Below are 22,770 nucleotides of genomic sequence, written 5' to 3'. Positions count from 1 at the left end.
ATTAAAAAAACAAACAGATATTCACATGTAAAAAAACCAGAATCCCAACTTTGACCAGGAAGACCACTAAACAGTGTATATTAATATACACTTACAATGCTATTGTTTTCAGTGTGACCATGAATTCAGTGGAAGAAGTTTAGAATTATCATTTGAAAAAGAAGTGATTTTTTAATTTTTGTTTTACTTTTATTTAAATCCAAGTTAGTTAACATATAGTATAAGAATCATTTGAGTAGAATTTAGTGATTTATCCCTTAAATATAACACCCAGTGCTCATCCCAACAAGTGCCCTCCTTAGTGCCCATTACCCATTTAGCCCATCCCCCGACCTAACACTCCTCCGGCAACCCTCAGTTTGTTTCTCTGTATTTAGGAATTTCCTATGGTTTGCCTCTGTGCTAAGTTACAAGGATGTTATTTTGAGGTATAGATTTGGGAGATAAGTAAAAGCATTTATCCTACCAAAAAAAACCTTAAGGTAAAAGAATGCCTAAACAATATACTGGCAATATGGCTCCAACCCACGAAAGACCTTTATCAACATCATATCCCACACCTGTTGAGACCCTAATCGGATTATGGTTAAGTCCCGGATACTTACTCCAAAGTCTTCTGTGGAAATCACACCAACTCAGAATGAAGTAAAAAACTCTTTTAAATTGGCTATATTAATGATGCTTCCTGACCCTTTTCTGTGTGGTTTTTTCTCCCAATTAAAAGTTTCACTCAGTATCAGTGACAAGGAAACACCCTTTGATTCGGTAAGGACTCATCCCTATGTGACATCAGCTTTCTTCAAAACATTAAATAGGCACCAGCTCCACACAGAGCCGAGTAGAGTTCCTAAGGTATAAGTTGTTCCTCCTCAGATCACTTATTTCCATGATCTTCATTATCATGAAGGCTTTGACATAATTTTCTTTTCCTTGCTAGGGAATTCTATGTGCAGATGAGTGTCAGAAGCTGAAGGGAGTCCACTGGCCATGTTTGTCTATGGTGGGGACTCAGGGTCAGGGCAAAGTATGACTTGTTAGGAATTTGCACCAGGATTGATCTAGGAAATTTAGAGGAAAAAAGAACAGAACCAGACACTTCAGGATTTAAGAACATTGCTGTTTCTCATGGGAGCTGTTTACCTTCTAATACAGGGTACTTAGAAAATGGAATTAGAAGGAAATTTGAAAAGGATGGGTGCTAATGTACAACTTTTTAAAATATAGTATCACCATTGCAGGAACAATGATTATGAATAATCAAGAATCTGATAGCTGACTTGTGTGGGGATACATCCAATAGAAATATTAACTTATTAAAACTGAAAAAGATTACGATTCTGTGTCTCCCTCTCTCTCTGCCCCTCCCCCGTTCATGCTCTGTCTCTCTCTGTCCCAAAAATAAATAAATGTTGGAAAAAAAAAAAACTGAAAAAGATAGGGGCGCCTGGGTGGCGCAGTCGGTTAAGCGTCTGACTTCAGCCAGGTCACCATCTCACGGTCCGTGAGTTCGAGCCCCGCGTCAGGCTCTGGGCTGATGACTCGGAGCCTGGAGCCTGTTTCCGATTCTGTGTCTCCCTCTCTCTCTGCCCCTCCACCGTTCATGCTCTGTCTCTCTCTCTGTCCCAAAAAAAAAAAAAAAAAAAAAAAGTTGAAAAAAAATTAAAAAAAAAAAACTGAAAAAGATAGAATGTACTGCATCAATACATGGATTAAAACAAAAGCCAGGGACGGGGTGCCTGGTGGCTCAGTCAGTTAAGGTTAAGCATCCGACTTTGGCTCAGGTCATGATCTCATGGCTCATGAGTTCAAGTCCCGCATCAGGCTCTGTACTGACAGCTCAGAGCCTGGAGTCTGTTTCAGATACTGTGTCCTTCTCTTGCTCTGTCCCTCCCCCACTCATATTCTGTCTGTCTGTCTGTCTGTCTCTCTCTCTCTCTCTAAGAATAAATAAACATAAAAAAAAGCCAGCAGTTTCTAGGAATTATGTATGTCTCTATAATATTTAACTTAGCAAAACCTAGAATAGCTTTCCATTGGATACTTCTCCAGAGTCATGAAAATATTCTGAGGTGATTTAAGTCAAGTCTTAGTGCCTGTTATGAGTTGAATTGTGCCCCTCCTCCCCAAATGCATATGTGACCTTATCTGGAGATAAGCTTTTGACAGAGTTAATAAAGTTAAGATGAGGTCATTATGGGGTCAAACTCAATAAGATTGGAATCTTTACCAAAAGGGGAAATTTAGGGGCACCTCGGTGGCTCAGTCAGTTAAGCATCTGACCAAGGCTCAGGTCATGATCTCTCAGTTTGTGAGCTTGAGCCCCACACCGGGCTCTGTGCTGACAGCAAGGAAACTGCTTAGGATTCTCTCTTCCTCTCTCTGCCTTTCCCCAACGTGTGCTTTCTCTCTTTCAAAATAAATAAAGTGTTTTAAAAAGGCAGAGGAGGGGATGGAATTTGGACATAGAGATACCCACTGGTGATGTAAAGAGACACAGGGAGAAGATGGTCATTTACACATTGAGGAGAGAGGTCTGAAACAGATCCTTCCCTCCCAGCCCTCAGAAGGAACCCACTCTGCCAACACCTTGATTTCGGACTTCTGGCCTCCAAAACTGTGAGAAAACAAATGTATGTTGGTTAAGCTACCCAGACTGTGGTACTTCGCTATAATGCCTCAGCAAACTAATACAGCACACAACAATCCCATCAAGGACCAAAGCGATTGGTCCTGACTGGAGGCTTAGGCTTCATCCTTCTTTCCCTTATCAGGGTCACTGATGTCAGACTGGGAAGCCAGAGAGATGAAATGTGAGACGGCACTATGTCAAATCAACTAATGAGGAAAAGAAACACAGAGCCACTGGAATTTGATTACTCTCATGATTTATTAATATTCAGATTGAAAAAGGAGCCTTAGAGCCGCAAGTTACGCTAATTGGCACATTTGCTTTATTTTATTTATTTATTTATTTATTTATTTTCAAAACAAACTGGGTTTTTGATTTTTTTCCTTTTTGTTCATTCCATCACATTAAAAGGAGGAAAAGAAAAATGGTTTTGAATTCACTCGATATTTTGGACTCCTCAGATGAACGGAACATTGCACACACACTTGGAACAGAGAGAGATAGAGAGGAAAGTGGACTCCCACAGGGCCACACGCACCAGATCAAAAAACTTGGATACAGTGCAAGAATTTCCCGAAATGATTGGATCATCATTACCAAAAACTCGCCATAACAACACCAAGAAACAAAAAATGTTTAAGCCACACTGTTTGACTTGGGATCTTTCCTGCTTTTTTTTTTTTTAAATGTTTGCCACACAGAGAGAAAGAGGGCTAGTGGGTAGGAGAGGACAGACTCACGGACGTGAGCAGGACAGGAAGGGGAACTTCAGAGTGGAGTTGAGAAGAGGGATGGGGAGAGACAGGGTTCAGGAGAGGGGAGAGTGGGGACGTGGAAAGCCATTTCTTAAAGTTCAGGCATGTTCTTGGTCCGCCTCACGTTCTTCTCCTTTACCCTCATCCTGCCGGGCACTTTCCTTAGGTTTGGTTTCATCTACAGCTTCTGAGGAAGAAAACAAGAGCGGGGAGGGGAGAAAGGGGTTAGTATTTTGTCTCATCTCTTCATATGATAGTGCAATGCATGTCTCTTTTTCATACCATTTCATAAGAGATTTAAGATAAAAAGAGATCATTGTTATCTCAGTAATATAATTGCCAAGTTCAGAAGGGTTTACCTCCAGGAGGCTCTTCAGTGACATGTATGGAAGAGCTCAGGAACAAAGCTGTGATATTAGGGGAAGGAGCCACTAAACAGAAATTACCACGGTCTTTAATCTCTCAGCCTTGCAATCAAGATATCCATACACAGGCTCTTCAAATAAGGAATTGACAACAAGCTTGTATCTCTTTTCAATCCATGTCAAACTGATTGTGACAGATAATTTCTGTGGATCGCTGAACAGCCATTCCAACTCTCTCACCTCTTATTAGTGGTGTCATAAAGGCTGGAAAGTAAACTAATTGAGTTTCCAGATCCCCTTGAAGCTAGAGGTATCCATGTAACACAGTGATGGCCAATTAGATAGAGACAGAATTCCTTGAGGAGGACCCCAGAGAAGGTCTTTGCTTTACTTTCTGTTATTCCTGATAACTGAGACATCAGACAATACCTGGTAGTATAGCAGCTATCTTGTGACCATGAGGACAAAAACTATACACTAAGGCTGGTGGAGCAGAAAGGAGAAAAAACTATCATTGAGTGACCTATCAGTCTCAGACAACTTTACCTCAGACTTTTTCTTGTTATGTGAGATAAATAAACTTTAAACTAAACCATTATAGTAGCTTTTAGTTTCTTGCAGTCAAGAATATTCCAACTGAATATACTTATCCATAAGGCAGTGTGCTTTGTTTAACATGGAAGACTGTGTCTTTTTAAAGGATAGTTTCTTCCTCAGGAAGCAGGTAAATTTTCTAACTTTTCTGCCTGGTTTCCTGATAGAACTCAGTCAACTGATTTCATGTGACAGATGGTTCACTAAGACGCCAGCTAGTGGAAAGAGAATTCCTTTGCCCTGAAATCACCCATATTGCTAACCTAAATTCCTTGTGTTGGGTGTCCCCCCAGATTACCCCTGGTTTCAATAATTTGCTAGAAAGAGTCACAAGACTCAGTATATAGTCCTATTCATGGCTATAATTTGCTACAGTGAAAGGACACAAAACAAAATCATCAAAGGGAAAGTTGTATGGGGTGAAGTTTGGAGGAAACCAGGCACAAACTTCCAAGACCCTTTCCCTATGGAGTCATACAGAATGTGCTTAATTCCTCCAGCAATAAACTGCAACATGTATGAGATGTCAGCCACTAGGGAAGCTCATCTGAGCTCACAAGTCCAAAGTTCTTACTGGGGGCTGGTCATGTAGGCACCCTCTGCCTAGCATGTACCAATTCCAGACTCCCAGAAGGAAAATGGATGTCCAGCATAAACCACGTTGTTTGCAACAAGTGTTTAGGCACAATAAAGACTCTTAGGAAATGGTGAGACCCTTCTCAAAATTCAAGTTCCTAGATTCCAGCCAAGGATCAACTTTACAAACATCCTAAGAAGTGAGAGATGTTGAGACTAAAGAAATCGAGGCCTTTTAAGAGACTGCTAGAAGAGTTCACATAAGTGTATGTTTCTTTCAAATCGTCAACTCTATATTTATATTCAGATGAAGTTCAACATCTACATACAAATAAGACAACTGCTGGAAATATATTTTTGGAATTCTTTCTTTGGAACAACCATCTAATAATATTCTTTTAAATCTGTCAGTAGCAGAAAATGTTTATCTCCTTGAAAATAAATTTGAGTTTTAGAATCAAATGAGGCTGGACTGGTAAATAAGGTAGCAGCTATGATGGTTCATTTTAATGTTACAACGACTAATTTTTGACCAGAATTTTTAAGTCTGATTTATTTTGGGAATTTGTAGCTGACTATCAGTCACTTTCCAAATGTAATTATTATAGTAAGGCTACCTTACTCATAAAGCCATTTTATTGGGCCTAGCCTTCTTAAGCGACCATTATTACTCTTAAAGAACTGGGATACCAATCATATTTTTCAGGAAAAATTTTTGTATAAAACTAACTCAATTCTGATCATTGTAATACTCTATGTACCAGCATTGTCCCTTGTGGATTATAGAACTCTGGTGAACTAATGAATCAGCTAGTTTTCTGCCAGAAGAAAGCTTTCAGGTCTTTTTCAGTGAGTTTTTTGTTTTTGTTTTTTTGTTTGTTTTTTTATAGCAATCTGGAATTTGCTCAGAGAATTTACTTAGTTCCTTAGCTCTACTCCAACTTTTGGATACTACAGGTATCCCCAAGGTGGTTTACTATCCGTATCACCCAGGAAACAATGAATTTAGTGCCCTCTTCAAACTGCAAAAAAAAAAAAAACAGAACATTAATTTAAACTGGCCTGAAGCATATAGAAGTTTCAGGTGTAGGAACAAGACAAGACTTTAAGCCTTTCTACCTGAAATAAAAACTTGGGAGCTATGAGGTAGATTTAAGGGAGGCTGGGGAACTTGAGAGAAAAGGTGGAAGCAGAATGTCTGTTTATAGAAAAGGAAAGAACATTCCAAAAGGGAAAACAAAAGAACAAAGCCTCAGGTAATTCTGAAAAGCAGCCACACTTTCTGTCTTCTGTCAGAGTGGAATCAGGTTAAATTCTCCCAAATGCCTGTACTTTCTCTTGTCATCCTTTGCCTGGGCCTGGGAGAAAGAGTGAAAATGGCACCCATCTCTTTATTCTGGCAGGAAGTGCTGCTGTCCACTCCCTGTTAAGAGAGCTTCAATATCTACATATTCTTTCCTTTAAATGCTTCAAAATATTTGAAATATACTTATTTATTCATTTACTTGTTCAATAAGTTGTTATTGAACACCTGTAATGTGCCAGACATTTTTCTAGATATTGAGAAGACGTGGAAAAAACATTTAAGACTCATTTAAGTCTTTCACAATAGACCTTTAACAGACCATGAAATCCGTAATCATAGAATGGCAGGGAGAGAGGCCTCAAAGAACATCCAGTCACTAGACATAACTCTTTAAGGGTAACAACAACTTCATTTTTGCTCAACTTTGAACCCCCTGTGTCTAGCACAGAACCTAGTGCAGGGAAGGCCCTCAATAAACATTTGTTGAATGAAAGAATGGATAGACATCCTCACTTCATAGATGAAGAAGCAAAAATCCAGATGTTTCCCTAAATCATATGGTTTTCTCATGACCTAGCCAGAACAAAAACCTAGAACTTCTACTAGTCTCAGTTTCCCATTACATCAGGTGGTCAAACTCGACCAGAGAAGGTCAAGATCAAATCAGTTTTATTCAGCACTAGAAACAGGTAGCTAGGGTCCACAGGCTTTTAGTGATCTAAAAAACTTCTGAGATTAAAAACAAACTGTTGGCTCCAAAATTTAAAATAAAAAACATAAAATTAAAACTGATTAGTTCAATTAGTTGACTACAAAAGGGAACATGTCAGTCAACTAGCTGGAACTCAACTGAATACATATAATTATATACACATTATATTTTATACGAGATAAGATTAGTTTTTTATTTACTTGATATTACTGAATGCTGAACAAAGGAGTCATCTCTGTGTTAGATGTAGGGATGACTAGCTGGTAGAAATAATATGTGTCAAGTCAGTGGATTCAGCTACATTTTTATAGGCCACCAGGAAATTATGGGGAGAAAAATATGGAGGAAGGAAACAATATAAAGTAAGAATCTTCCACAACCACAAAAGCAGAACAAGAACTCATAATGATATATTTTTTAAAGCATACACAAAAACAGAAATAAGCAAACAACAATAAGCCTACATGCAAGTGAAGGAAATGGTGATCAAATATGAAGCACATGCCTGCTCTAGCCAGATCCACTTAGAAGGGAGACTGTGTATGAGTTTGTGAAAAGTTTTAACCTTAGACAAAGGGAAGTTATTGGAAACAGAATCCAAGTTATGTATAAATGGGTCCATTTGAGCGTGAATGCCAGAGAGAACTTCTGGATATTGCTAACTTGTTCCTTCTCCCTCGAATGCCAATTCTAAACAAGTCACTGTAGTTAATAAGTGAAGTTGACCATATACTTATATATCTACAATTTCTTACCTGTTCTATTCAGCAACCTCACTCCCTGGAAAGAATCACAAATGACAACTTTCCTGGCCCTTTGTATAAAGTGTTTAGCTATAGCTAACATAGTTGAGCACCTCCTATAAGCTCACAACAATTCTACATGTATTTGTGTCATTTCATTTAATCCTTACAGCTCTTTAATCAGTCCATTTTACAGTTGGGGAAGCTGAGGTACTTAGTGAGATGAAGTTACTTACCTAAGTCTGTACTGTTTGTAAATGGCAGCAGTGAATTTCAAACTAGGACAGAGACATCTAGGCAGCTTCTAATTTAGATTCCTCTCCCTGCCCTTATCTTTGCCCAAGAAGGATGGGTGGGCTCAGAGAGGGAACCAGAGCAGGGGGTCCACAGGTGCCTAGGCCTGCAGCCTACACAGTTCAAAAACTGGTCTTAATACAAGCAGCTCAGAATGGAGGGAAGAATCTTGATTAGTCTTGAACAATATGAAATCTGGTCTTGGCACTCTCTGGCACTAATTACATAATTATAAATGCTAGGGATGAGTTAATATGTAATCTTTAGTATTTTGTGCAAAAACTTTGATCACCATGGTGAGTGTCAGAGATAAATGAATGGCTGAGGCCAGCTGGTCACTCCAATTATCATGATCCAATTAGGGTAAATAATCACATTCCCCATCTAGAGGATCAACCTCCCTCTGAGACAGTTATTGCTTACCAAGAGGCGAAGAGGCGGTGGAAGCTAAAGACTGAATGAGATTTTCAGACCAAGTGACACAGAACAAGTGAGTGCAAGTAAATGGGCCCAGAACTGGCAAAAGGGGAAAGCCTGAAGTCATTGATGTGATTGTTGAAAGTCAGCAAGTTAAAGAGTAGAAAGTGCTTTTTCTTTTTCAGTTTAGCTCTGAATAGCAATTTTGCTCATATTAAACATGGAAACCTAATATTATTAAGACATTACAAGAAAGGCAAGTTTAAATGAATCATAGGTTATGCATGTACCAGATGACCAGTGAACGTATTTTCATTAACAGTCATTACTATTCAATACCTAGTAATGGTTTCTCCCCCCCAAATCAGTCTTCACCAAGGGAAATCAGCCCCACAAATCCAGTTTTATTATGAGGCATAATGTATCCTCCCAAACAAATAAAAAAACCAAAACACCCAAATCCAAAAACTGATGATGCATTTTAGTAGTTTGGTCTAAAGGCGGGAGGGGGGGGGTATTTTTTTTAATGAAATTGGGCAGTGTTTTATAATTATATATATTAAATTATTAGATATTTAAATTCTCAAAAACTATATATAGTCACTTTGAACAGGTGATGTTAGCTTCTGGTAAAGACCTGTAAAATTCTCTGGCACTAGCATTTTAGCCTTGACAAAAACATTACTTCTTTCAGACCCAAAGACCTCTTAGAAATGACCATGTTCATTAGAAGTCTCCATGAATTTTATCATTTCTGTGTTAACTTAAAAAGAAAGTTAGCATCATAGAAAGTAAAGTCATGTATTCTTAATGTTCTGGAGTTAAACACACTCAAAAAGGGAAGAAAAAGTGTGCTGCTCATTTATTCATTTATTTATTCAGTGAAAGGTCCTGAGCCTATGTGCGTTCTACATGTTTCAAATATAGCAGTGGTGCTATAGCAATAAAAACACCAAGTAAGATAAGAATCCCTACCTTCCTGGAAATTATACACCAGTTAATCACTAGCACATTTATATGGCAGTGTATTGTTTGTTGGAGAAGGAGTGGTAAAGGAAAAAGTGGTAGCTGGACAAGAAGCACTCAGCCCAAAGGGGCATAATTTCTCCTGGATTTGTAAAGTTGAGTATCTTTAATAAGTTTCTAAATACAGAAAACCCTGGTAACTTTCACATTCTCAATCCACAACCATCATTCCTAAGGAAGATCAAGACCACATTAAAACAGCAATAAAGGGGCACCTGGGTGGCTTAGGTGGTTGACCTTATGACTCCAGCTCAGGTCATGATTTCATGAGTTTGACCCCTGCATCAGGCTCTTTGCTCTTAGTGCAGAGCCCGCTTCAGACCCTCTGTCTCCCTCTCTCTTTCTGCTCCTCCTCCCACTCTCTCTCCCTAAAATAAATAAACATTAAAAAAAAAAACAACCCAGCAATAAAGATGGAAGTCATTTCTTTATGTATTTGAAATAGTGTGGTGGTAGCCTTAAAAAGTAAGGGGACCCAGGTGGATGATTTCACAGTGGTGCTTGAAAGATGTATGCAAATTGGCTCTCTGATCCTTACTGAAATAGAGTCTAGAAGCAGCTCTTGACTTGATGCATCCCATTCATTTCCTCGAAAGGGTGAGAATAGCACGTCTGCACATTCTGTTGGGAGCAGATACCAGGAGCATATGCAGCAGCGGCTGCTCGCGTGCTCAGTCGGGCAGTTCGGCTGCAGTGCTGCTGGAGGGATGGCGGTGTTCCCAGCTGCTATCGCCTACCCTGAGCTCTAATGGCCCTGTTTACTGGCTCCAGTCCAGGCCCCTCCTCAGCCCTACATTACTGAAATTAGGTTGAGTGGATTTCCGAGTAAAACATTATCTCTTGGGACCTGCCCAGCTCTCCCCAGCCTTGTCAACATTGATTAAATAGAAGCTGCTATCATCCTGGGGCCATGCCTACAATTACTCTACCAACCACTCCAGGCTGGGGTGTTTGCTTTCCCTTTTTATTTTCACTTTTCTTAAATATTAAACGTTATCACTTCAAAGGCTCAAAGGAAAGTAACAAAAAAAATTCTGAAGCTAACTCACACATATCCCTTTGTCACTTACATGGTCTTCCGCTGGAGCTGTGTGCCAGATGTCAATCTGGAGCCTGGATCATGGCTTGTGGTGGGCACTGGGATCCACATTGTGACCTCCACTTTTGGCCACTTTTTAAATCTTGTTTTACATTTTAAATTTCTGTCAAAGCATTGAGCCAGGATACACCATTTTCATGTCAGCAGAATGATGCAAATATTACCTATGCCCCCCACCTCTTGCTTTTTGAGCCTTCGAAAGAGAGGATAATTCTATTGCTTCTAACACTATTCACTTGAGGATTTTAAAGAGTAGCAAGCAAAAATTTAACCAAAGAGAAAACTCAAAGGCAGCATGATGGTGGGGTCCCAATGACATCTGAAACTACATACACATGTTTACTTTTCTTAAAAGTTTAGGCCTAGAACCAAGCTGATTTGTATTCTAGCCTTGACTTTGCCACCAATTAGTCATATGATCTCAAAGAAGTTATTTTTCCTTTCTATAAAATCTATACAAATTCTATAAAAACATGAATAATGACTATTCCACCTTATTGCAGGTTGTTTGGAGGTTGAAACAAGAAATCTGAAAGGACTTCATAAAATTTTAAATGCAGAATGAAGTACATTGAGACTTAAAACCAACCTGTGAGATTTGGGTAAAAAAGACCCATCAAGTTTAATATTCTTATCCCAGGAAGATAAGAACCATTTCCCAAAAGAAAACAAAAAACAAAAAACAAAACTTCTTTCTCAGATAATTGATTAAGAGGACTTCTCCCCTAGAATATTCCTGTAGTCTCTGACTCTGATCAGAAAATAAGGATACACGTGATGTGTTAATAAATAATAATAAATTTAGTTAAATTTAGTAGATGTGTTAATAAATAATAATAAATTCAGTTACAGAAGTTGGGAAAGAATCTAGGATCTCTAACGTTTGAAATGAAAGTCAGTGTTTTTTTGGTCTCTCTCTTTCCTTCCTTCCTTCCTTCCGTCCTTCCTTCCTTCCTTTCTTCCCTTCGTTCTTTCTTTTTTGAAAGAAAAATGACCCAGAGATTTTTGTTTTGAAAAAATTAAAACAAAAGCCAAAGAACATACAAGTTGACTGGCCTTGAAAACTTCTTAAACAATCTCAGTAGAAAATGTCTGCCAAATCAAAAAGAATGAAATCTTGCCATTTGCAATTACGTGGATGGAACTAGAGGGTATTATGCTGAGTGAAATTAGTCAGAGAAAGGCAAAAATCATACGACTTCACTCATATGAGGAATTTAAGAGACAAAACAGATGAACGTAAGGGAAGGGAAACAAAAATAATATAAAAATAGGGAGGGGACACAACCTAAGAGACTCTTAAACTGGAGGGGATGTGGTAAAGAGGATGGGCTAAATGGGTAAAGGGCATTAAGGAATCTACTCCTGAAATCATTGTTGCACTATATGCTAACTAACTTGGATGTAAATTTAAAAAGTTAAAAAATTAAAAAAAAAGGAAAATGTCTGCCAAACCATCAAAAATTAGTGTTCTAGCTTCTGCCCCCATTAGAAACATGCAGAAAGATTTTAAAAATTGCAATTTATGTGTCTTGCATAGTTGCCCTAAATCATTTTTGGAAAAAGATGGTATAAATGAATAAAATTAAACAGTGTTAGCATTTCTTACCATTCTCATAATGAATAAGTCAACTTTTAAAGGTTAAAAGTGACAACAAAATTGGAGGAGTTTTACTCTAGCATAACAGTCAAGGCAATTCACCACCTCATTCTTTCCCTCAGCTAAACTACGTGCCAAATGGGCAGTGGAAGCTGGAGATCTAGTGAGACACAGCTTTCTGTTAGTCCACAGGAGGAATGGAAGATTGGGAGTCAGCATGAACAACCCGTGGCTCCTCGGACACTGAGAAATATGGAGAAAGGTCACGTTAAGGATAGAAAAGTGATGCTGTGATATTGAGTGTTGCTAGTAATGATGATCAGAAACAGTTCAGCCTAGAAATTAAGTTTTTCCCCTTTTTTTTGTGGGGAATTTTTTAAATAGTTCAAAATGCCATCTAATAGGAGTTCAACTCTGCATTGCCCCCTTTTCACTTCACAGTAGCCCAGGTGAGGAGAATCCTAGCTGGGAGAAAGGCTTAGCTGCATGTCTCTAGCCTTTATAAACTCCATTGTCTTAGAGGCTAGGAAGATAACATTAATGTGAAAAATCTGACAATAGATAAAACCAGTGGTAAGGTCAAAAGGCATTTAAAAAATGTTAAAACACTCTCACTGGAAACATAAAAGGGAGCATGATATCTGGAGTAAGACTCTTTAATTGTACTGAGAAGATACATATGTGGACTCTGATTTCAAAATGGAAGAGGTTCCCTTTAATCCGAATAAAAGTCATATTCATCTTCAAGAACCAACTTCAAATCAGGAGCCCTGAATAATAGTACTGCCTTTTCCATTTTGCTAATTTTATATTACAGATCTTCCTCGACTTACAATGGGGTTATATCCCCGAAACCCCATTATAATTTGAAAGTATCATAAGTTGGGGCGCCTGGGTGGCTCAGTCAGTTAAGCGTCCGACTTCGGCTCAGGTCATGATCTCGTGGTTTGTGGGTTTGAGCCCCGCGTCAGGCTCTGCGCTGACAGCTCAGAGCCTGGAGCCTGCTTCAGATTCTGTGTCTCTCCATCTCTCGGCCCCTCCCCTGCTCATGCTCTGTGTCTCTCTGTCTCTCAATAATAAATAAACGTTTAAAAAATTAAAAAAAAAGAATAAGTCAAAAATGCATGTAATACATCTAACCTACTGAACATCATAAATTAGCCTTGCCTATCTAAAACGTGCTCAGAATACTTACACTAGCCTGTAGTTGGGCAAAAATCATCTCACGCAAAGTCTATTTTATAATAAAAGTGTTGGATATCTCATGTAATTTATTGGATGCTGTCCTGAAAGTGACAAACAGAATGCTTGTATGAATATAGATGACTGTATGGGTGCAGAATTGTCTCAGGTGTATCGGTTGTTCACCTTTGTGATCGTCTGGCTGACTGGGAACTTCAGCTCTCTGCCACTGCCCAGCATCATGAGAGGATCGTACCACATACTGCTAGCCTAAGGAGAGATCAAACTTCAAATTACAGTTTCTACTGAATGCATATCGCCTTCACAGCATTATAAAGTCAAAAAATACTAAGCCAAATCATTATTAAGTCAGGCATCATCTGTATTCATATTTCAAGATTTTTTTAGTGAATGAAGTAAAAAAAAGTAGTATCTATTTCAGATTTTATACATGGCCTACCAAAGCAAAAAGAGGTAGCAAAAAAATTAGTTCACAATATTGGCTCTCCCTTTGCTCGTCAGTCAAGTTTTCACTACATCTCTACATCCCTACTTATGCCTTGCAGATGAGATGTCCTATGTTCTTTGTCTCAGATGCTGTTGGCACCCTCTCAGGTCCCCATTGCCATCTTCCAGCCACCGGATGTGTTGGCTGCCAATGGCCCACTTCTGCCCCTGGAATGGGGATGGGAATTGTGAATTACCTCAACCAGAAGTGTCTGAAAAGTGATGCGTTGTCTGCCCCACAAGACTCCAGGGCCCTTGTTTTTGGCAAAACCGTCTATTGGTGGTGCAGTTTGTACTTCAAAGTTCTCTGTGGGATCAGGTTGAGACTTCACTTTTCCAGAACCCACATCTTGGACTGTCTTTTTCCCCTGGTCTGTCCTCTTTCTCACCCCTTACAGATTTCCACCAATAAAGTATTCACATAAGAGTCCCATCTCAGGCTCAGATTTTAGAGAATGGGACCAAAGTTATTCCTTTAACCAAAAACTAAGGACTGGAGTTGGAAGGGAGGCCACTCAATTACCTCAGTCAATGTGTGTAGCAAATCTTCAGGGTTTGAATCATTTGGGTTTGCTGCTTAATTGTCTCTCATGACGCAGCTCAAATATTGTTTCCATACCTCCAAAGCTATCCGAGGCATAATTAGTCAGTTCCTTCTTTTTGTTTATATGGAAATTATATCTCTTGCATTATACATTAGTTTGTGGTATCCTTTTGTGTCTTCTTGACTGTGAACTAACTTTTCAAAGGAAAAGGATCCATTTGCTAGATTTCAAACTTCTCTAAGGAAGAGACTTTTTTTTTTTTTAGTTGGTCTACCTTTTATTAAAACCATGCTCTGACAATTATAGATAATGTAAGTAATAAAGCATTTCCCCACCATCAGGGAAGTGCACACCCACCCACCCACACCATTCTTAGTATGCCACTGCTTGTAGGTTTTAGCATCCAGGCTAATTTCTCAAGAAAGTCATCCATGATCTTTTAGACCGGTTCTTCCATCATGATCCTCAGGCAGAGATTATTTTAAATTTATTTTGTTCACTAATAAATCCCAAATGCCTAGAAAAGTGCCTGGCAAATATTTATATGTATATTCATATTTATATTCATATTCATACGAATTTATTGCTTTCATGAATCAATTCACTTGTTTTTTTTTTTTTTTACACTTATTTATTTTTGAGAGACAGAGTGAGACAAAGTGAGAGTAGGGGAGGGGCAGAGAGAGATGGAGACACAGGATCGGAAGCAGGGTCCAGGCTCTAATCTGTCAGCACAGAGCCCGACATGGGGCTCAAACCCACAGACCATGAGATCATGACCTGAGCCAAAGTCGGACGCTCAACCGACTGAGCCACCCAGGCTCCCCTCAATTCATTTATATCAACCCCAACTCCTAGTATCATGCTTATCACAAGATGAGCATTTGATATTTTTAAGGGAAAGAAAGTATGGAAAAACGGAAAATCCCCAAAATGCTTTGTGACCTGTAGATAAAACCTTAATTTTAAACCTCAAGCAGAAAAACTTGTAATGATGAATGGTGAACTTGTAATGATGTTCTGAATTTCAAAATGTTGGCTAATAAAAAGGAACCAAAACATTATTCTGACTCAGAGCCATGGAAAGCATTATGCCATCACCCTCCTTTTTTTTTTCTTTTTTTTTTCTTTTGGCTGATTTGAATTTTATGTCTATCTTCTAAGTTTATAACAAATTACTCAGATAAAAAAAATGTAAAAAATTAGATATTTACTAAAAGCATAACTATTTTTAGATGGCGTAGAGTAATGAATAAGAAAGCTGGTTCTAGAGTCAGACTATTTGCATTTAAATTCTATCTCTGACACTTACCATGACTTTGAGTGAGTTACTTAACCTCCTACTGCTTCATTTTCCTTATCTGTAATTGATGGCAGTATTGTTACTCACCTTATGGAGTGGTTATAAGATTTAAGTATGTTAATTATTTAAGATATTTAATACTGAATGGTATATTTCAGTAAGTGCTCATTAAGTGTTGGCTATAGTATTAGTGACTGAATGGGAACTAATACTGGCTTAATGTTTACTATGTGTCAAGCATTGTATTAAGGAGTTTCAGATAAAGGCATTCAACATACATCTTCCTTGTTTTTCTATTTCTCCATCAGTGGAAATAATAATAATATCTATCTCATAGATTTGTGAAGAGCATTAAATGAGAGGAAACAAAACCTAACTCCCTGCCACTACCTTGCTTGCCTGTGTATCTAATAAATGATACATTCATGCTTATCCAATGTTAATGCACAGCCCTCCCCTTTTTTTTTTTTCAATATCCCAAGAAAGGGAGAGAGAAAAACCTGTGGCTTATTTAGTTTTTTGCTTATAAAATGGAAAAAAAAAATCATTCTTTGAAAAAGGCTTTGAAGTCAAAGGCCAAAGTCCAGAAATGATTACATCAGCAAAGATGATAACTGGCCAAACTTAAGGGGCATGATTCTATGATGTAGGAAGCAAAAATCAAGGCTGCTAAACAGTAATATTTCAAAAGGCAGGAACTTCTCTGCTATTGCCTCTACTTGAGAACAGAACAATCTCCTCTATTTTATACCCAAAGAATAGCAGCCTATTGGTTTTAAAAGGAAATAACTTTATCTTTGGCCTTTATCTTTGGTCATTTGATTCCATAAATGTTGTAGCAAAAATGTACCACACTGAATGAACAAGAACTAAGTCACCCCCATCCCAGATGTGTAGTAAATCTTGCATCCATCCAGTAGGCAAGTTACAGAGGGGATGGCAATTCTCCAGGCATAAGACATCATATCTGGGGCGCCTGGGTAGCTCATTTGGTTGAGCACTGGACTCTTGATTTCAGCTCAGGTCAAGATCTTTCAGTCATGGAATCAAGCCCCATGTTGGGTTCCATGCTGACAGTGCAGAGCCTGCTTGGGATTTTCTCTTTCCCTCTCTCTTTTCCCTTTCCCCCTCTCCACTCTTTCTCTCTTTCTCTCTCTCTCTCTCTCTCTCTCTCTCTCTCTCTCTCTCTCTAAACATATACACTAAAAAAAAAAAAAAGGAATTATTTCCAATTTTAAGAAAAATTTCCTTATTTGATAATCACCAAATCCAAGACTTGAAAGAGACCTAAGACTTCTCATCCCTTAACCTTAAGGAAAACAAGTAGATACACTGAAAATTTTCAACTTCATTATGAGAAAGATCTTTTCATTTCCAAGTAGACTTGCTGTCATCTGGGGACAGGGCATACGTTGGGGGAGAAGTCCTTGGGGTTGTGTCGAGCACTGCTCTGATGGCTTATTTTTCTTACCTGTGCACAACACTCTCTCATTTCTGGGCCTCCTGAAGAAAGGAATTCCAACAGACTTTGAAGGATAGTATAAAGATGGAGTAAGAAGGACTGTTCTCTTTTAAAAATTCCAGGCAAAGAAATACCATACTTTTTGGAATCTTGTTGATATTGTTAAGTTAGCATTCCCCACCCCCAAAATTTACCTATAGTTTCTCCTGCTGCATTTTGGAGGAAGTTAATAATTTTCAAAAAAAAAAAAAAAAACAACCCAAAAAACAAAATCAGACCTTAGGTATTTGATATTAATTAATGAGGTCTGTATTTAGGAGATGGGAAAAATTAAACAGGCTTGTTATGTTTGTTGGTCATTTTTCATTGAGACTACTTTTTAGCTTTCCTTTATTGCAATTTTCCAATTTCATTCAAACAGGCTGCTTAGGCATTATACCAGCCTTTTCCTTAGGTGTTTCTATTGTAGTCACCCTAGGTCCCATTTAATGATCAATGACTCTCAGACCTTAAGATATCTAAAGAACAATCTTCTAAGCTATACTGGTTTTCATTTAAAAATTCAGCTAATCAGAGTGCCTGGGTGGCTCAATGGGTTAAGTGTCTGACTTTGGCTCAGGTAATGATCTCATGGTTTGTGAGGTTGAGCCCTCCATCAGGTTTCTGCTGTAGGCTTAGAGCCCGCTTCACATCCTGTTTCCCTTTCTCTGTCCATCCATCTCTCTCACTCTCTCTCAAAAATAAGTAAACATTCAAAAAAAAGAAAGAAAGAAAGAAAAAATTTCAACTAATCATCAGTAATGTTTTAATACAGAGCCAGTTAATATGCTTATTACAAATATTATATTTTCAACATTTGTCTTTAAAGGCAAAAACAGGGGCGCCTGGGTGGCTTAGTCAGTTAAGCATCTGACTTCGGCTCAGGTCATGATCTCACAGTTCACAGGCTCAAGCCCTGAGTCAGGATCTGTGCTGACAGCTCAGAGCATAGAACCTGCTTCGGATTCCGTGTCTCCTTCTCTTTCTGCCCCTCCCCCACTTGTGCTCTGTCTCTCTCTTTCTCTCAAAAATAAACATTAAAAAAATTTTTTTTAAAAAGGCAAAAACAGATCCTGGGTTGTCAAATCCCAAGATCTGATATTTGAGTAAATGATTTGATTATCTGACTCCAGGATTACAATACAGAAACCCAAATTAGACATAACTGTAACTCTATAAGAGTCACTCCAATCATGACTATGGCTGCCTAAAAATGTTTCCTACTTGTGAATATCTGTTGTTTAGGTAACATTCAGATTTTTAAATAAAAGCACTACACTTATGAATCATGTTCGGCTTGTGCCTTGCCATGACTCGTTATGATGTGTTTGGGTGGTACTTGACTATTATTTATCTTTGTTGTTTAATTTTCCCTTATGGCTATATCTATACAGCACAAAGAAAACTAAAGATGTGGCAGTTGTCTTGCTAATTTTATCAATGCAAATGGATAAAACACATGAGTCAGGACAAAAATACAAAATATGTATATATGGTCATAGAGTTGGCTTATGACTATAAAAATACAGCATAGTGGAAGCTGAAGGAGGTTTTAGAAATTATCAGATCTCAGCCCCTCATTCCTTCCCACAAAAACTGAGGATGGAGAGTCTCCATGATTTGCCCAAAGTCACAACAGATAATTCAGATCCTCCTGGGGCACCTGAATGGCTCAGACGGTTGAATGCCTGACTCTTGATTTTGGCTCAGATCATGATCCCACAGTGGAAATGGAGCCAAGTGCCATGAGATCAATCCCTGTATTGGTCTCTGCTCTGACAGTGTGGAGTCTGCTTGGGATTCTTTCTCCCTCCCTCTCTCTCTGCCCCTCCCCTGCTAGTGCTCTAAATAAATAAATAAATAAATAAACTTAAAAAAAAAAAAAAAGAATTCAGAGCCTCCTACAATACCATAATACCTCCCATAGCCTTTGGGGATGAGTGGATTCTACTGCTTAATTTTAACTTGCCTCTCTCTCCAGTGGTCCTAAGTGTACTGCATAAATTTCTTTCCCTCATCCTTTCCCCCTTTACTCTCTCTAACCTCCCTCCTCCACTCCTTCCCTCCCCCCATTCCTTCTTTCTTTTGTGAAATGAAAGGTAAACCTAACATAATTTTGCTTTAAGGGCTACCAGGAGTACTTTTAGATACTCTGGATATTTTCAGAACCAGGCTATGGATTATTGTTGCATCAAACTTCAATATATTGTACACATTGTGAGGGGTGAAGCAGAAATTCTATGCAGACAGGGGGAAAACGAGGACCTCTAAAATTAGTAACTTGGGTTGAAAAGTTATTGTCAACTAGGGTAGGCTTCATAAACTAAATGACTAGCTACCAGATAATGAAAGTCCAGAATTGCTAAAGTTACTACAAGTGCTATCATATCTAGGAATCTGTAAAAGACCATTACTATGTCCTGAAGAGGAGAAAATGAAAATGCATGCCAGTTCCCCATTGACCACCTCCTTCACTTCCCAATGGAAGCAGAGTGTTAACAAGCCAACTGAGAAGGTTTAACTCAATTTTGAAATTAATTTTAAAAATATTATTGTAATAAGAAAGTCCTACAAAAGATGTTTGTGTTATATGCTTGCATGTGGATAAATAAATGCAATCCCCATCTCTTACTGGGACAATTCATTTTGCACTCATTGTGTGTTTTGGCTTCCTGGAGGCTGTCACATTATGGCACTGCCTTTGAATGAAAAAATTGCTTTAAAAATCAATAGCACTCACTGGAACACAACCAGAACTGTATCGAAAAAGTAGTATTTATATTTGTACTGATTTTTCTCTTTAGTCAAAGAGCTGAAAGTTCTTTACTTAGTGGCAAAGAATGTAATAGCTTTGGCTCTTGAGGACATTGGGACAATAAGCAATTAAAGAATAAAGATTCACAGTGAGTCTGAAGCTTGCCTGGGATAGAACTATAGAATCATATATGTTCTGCCTGTCGTATAATACTCCCACTTGAAAGATCATCCCACTGAAGGCTTTCTCTCTTTTCTCCACCCAGTGTCATTCTCTAATAAAGTCATTTTTCAAGGCACATTTTCTGTCTAAAATCTACATTCTACTATCTTCCTTCTTTCAAACCCCTATTTATTTGAAAGTAATCAAACTATATACATACAGAAACCTTCGAGTATAAAGGGGTTTTGGAGACCCTCCAGCAATGCCTCACCTTATATACTGGATTCCCCTAGAACACTCCTAGCAGATGGACAGCCTCTGTTTCAATGGGCCATTCCAATTTTAACAGTAACTTATTCCTAATATTTAGTTAAAATCTATCTCCTCTAAGCTTTCATGCAGCTTTTTCTAGAATAACATGGAAAAAATATATCCTAAATATATATATTTTTTGTACAAACACAAAGATAACAGACTCTTTCTTCAAGAAGTTTACAAATCTGTTCTTTTCTTCCTCAAACTGCATGAAAAGCTAAATTGTAGTTATGTTATCATTTCTTCACCTCATCTTTTATCTCTCTATAAGCTGACTTTAACTGTTATTTTTCTAACAGTATTCTCCTCAAATTCACCGAAAAAGAAAAAAATCCAAATGGTAAGGCCTTTTATCATTTACCATTGTTCTTGATCTTTTTTTGACAACTTCTTTTGACAGTATTGAGCTTTATGCTCCAGAATACAGTGTCAGTTAAGGAATTTCCCCAATCTTTTGTTTTCTGAAGTCTCTGCACCTTTTTTGTGCTCCAGGAAATGTCTTACTGCAAAACACTCTTCACATGATTCACTATCCACTCTTTCTCATGATTCCCAGACTTGTGGGTGATTCCTTGTTTACCTGTAACAAGGCCAAACCTGGTTCTTTCCCCACTTTGCCTGCACCTGTTGACAAAGCCAGACACAGACCCTCAAATTTCCCCTTCTTTGTCTCATAATTGAGTAGCTGAGATTACAATTGTTTATCCCTTTGAAACAAGCTAAACATGGAGATAAACAAAGCCTGTTCAGATAACTGACTACACTTCCTCCTCTGGCTACACAACAACCCTGGTTGTAAGTCACCCACCCCACATATAGCTTGACCATTCCTCCCCATAAATCTAAAGGAAAACCCCCCTACCAAGACACCATAATCTTGGGAGCTGGGGGTCTCTATTGCAATAGCTTGAATAAAATAATCTCTTTAATTGTTGGTGCATTTTTGTTTCTTAAAATATTCCTTCTTTCCTAATTTTAATGGAAACTATGTTCTGGATTTATTTCTGCTGTTTCCCAGATTTTCTCTTGCCATTATGGGTGTAGTTTTTATTCCCTGTCCCCTAACATGACTGTAATCCAAGACTCAATTCTACATTTTTTGTAGACCCTGCAACAGAAAATGCATTCTCTCTAATGACTTCAATCCTGACCTCATAACCAGGTAACCACCCTATCTATATCATCACTGTCTTATTGTTAATACTTATACATTATTGTAAGCATATTACTTTCTTTATCACAAAACTTTAATGACTCCTGCCCTCATACACATTAAATTCCAATTTCTACAGCCAAATATTTCTCTATATCCTTGACTCTACTCCTGGCTCCCATCTTGTATCTCAATCTCTACTGGACATCATACAATCAATATCACTACAAATATAACCAGGTTGGCCTTATCATTCCTTAAAATCCTCTCTCTCTAAATATACAGATATAAATAATCTGTTGATTCTTCTTTCTCAGCAACACATCTCTCTGAGACCATGAAATGGAAAGAAAAAATAAAGAATTGTATTGATTCTCTTGTTGAAATATGTGCCAAACTCAAAGGGAATAGAGCCCTAGCCATACTACTACTGCCTTGGCATGGATCCAGTAGTAAGCAATGAAAGGAGTATAAGTAGGTAAGAATAACACAGTATGTAGAGTAAATGGTTAAGGGCAATAGTCAGTAGAAGGTCAACAACAGGAGTAGTCAACAAGTGTTGGAGGCCAGTATAGATAGACCATGGACATTTGGGGAAGTTTATTAGCCAGAAATAGGCCCTCCAATCGTAGATCCAAGAACAAGATTCTCATTTCTAAGAGAATGAATGAGAATAAGGCAGAGACTTAGTCTCAGGAAACCAGTGTACAAATGAGATGAATGAGACAGGGACCTAGCTAAAGCAAACAAAGCAGAAGTCTAGTTAGTGGCACTGTTCCTAAGTAGGAGATCAATTATTGGTGTTTGGGGAAACTTGACTTGATGCTGAGCTAATTGTGTATAGTGCTCTTTAAATTTACCTAGCCTAGGAATGAGAACAACATCGATTCCAGAATCATACCTCAACAAATTCTCTGACATCATGGAGTTTGAACTAGGGGACATGACTTTCCTCATGTTTTAATGAGAATGTACTAAAATCACATTTTTTTTTCCAGCGTTTTTTTTTTTTTTTTTTTTTAATTTATTTTTGGGACAGAGAGAGACAGAGCATGAACGGGGGAGGGGCAGAGAGAGAGGGAGACACAGAATCGGAAACAGGCTCCAGGCTCCGAGCCATCAGCCCAGAGCCTGACGCGGGGCTCGAACTCACGGACCGCGAGATCGTGACCTGGCTGAAGTCGGACGCCTAACCGACTGCGCCACCCAGGCGCCCCACATTTTTTTTTTT

General features: G+C 38.4%; 1 protein-coding gene across 2 annotated transcripts in view; it reads right to left on the bottom strand.

Annotated features, from left to right (window-relative positions):
- Positions 1 to 2,868: 2,868 nt before the first annotated feature.
- Positions 2,869 to 22,770, bottom strand: part of GAP43 (growth associated protein 43) — a 127,147-nt gene continuing 107,245 nt past the window's right edge. The window contains exon 3 of one of the 2 annotated variants that reach the window (XM_019839229.2): positions 2,869 to 3,571. In XM_019839229.2, coding sequence (XP_019694788.1) covers positions 3,483 to 3,571 — 89 coding nt within the window. In that variant the 3' untranslated portion in view covers positions 2,869 to 3,482. The remainder of the gene's footprint in view (positions 3,572 to 22,770) is intronic. The other variant, NM_001009303.1, reaches the window with a different exon arrangement.

The sequence above is a fragment of the Felis catus genome, chromosome C2 (assembly GCF_018350175.1).
Source record: "Felis catus isolate Fca126 chromosome C2, F.catus_Fca126_mat1.0, whole genome shotgun sequence".
NCBI lineage: Eukaryota > Metazoa > Chordata > Mammalia > Carnivora > Felidae > Felis > Felis catus.
Note: the sequence above shows the minus strand (reverse complement) of the source record. Positions and strands in the feature narration are given on the sequence as shown.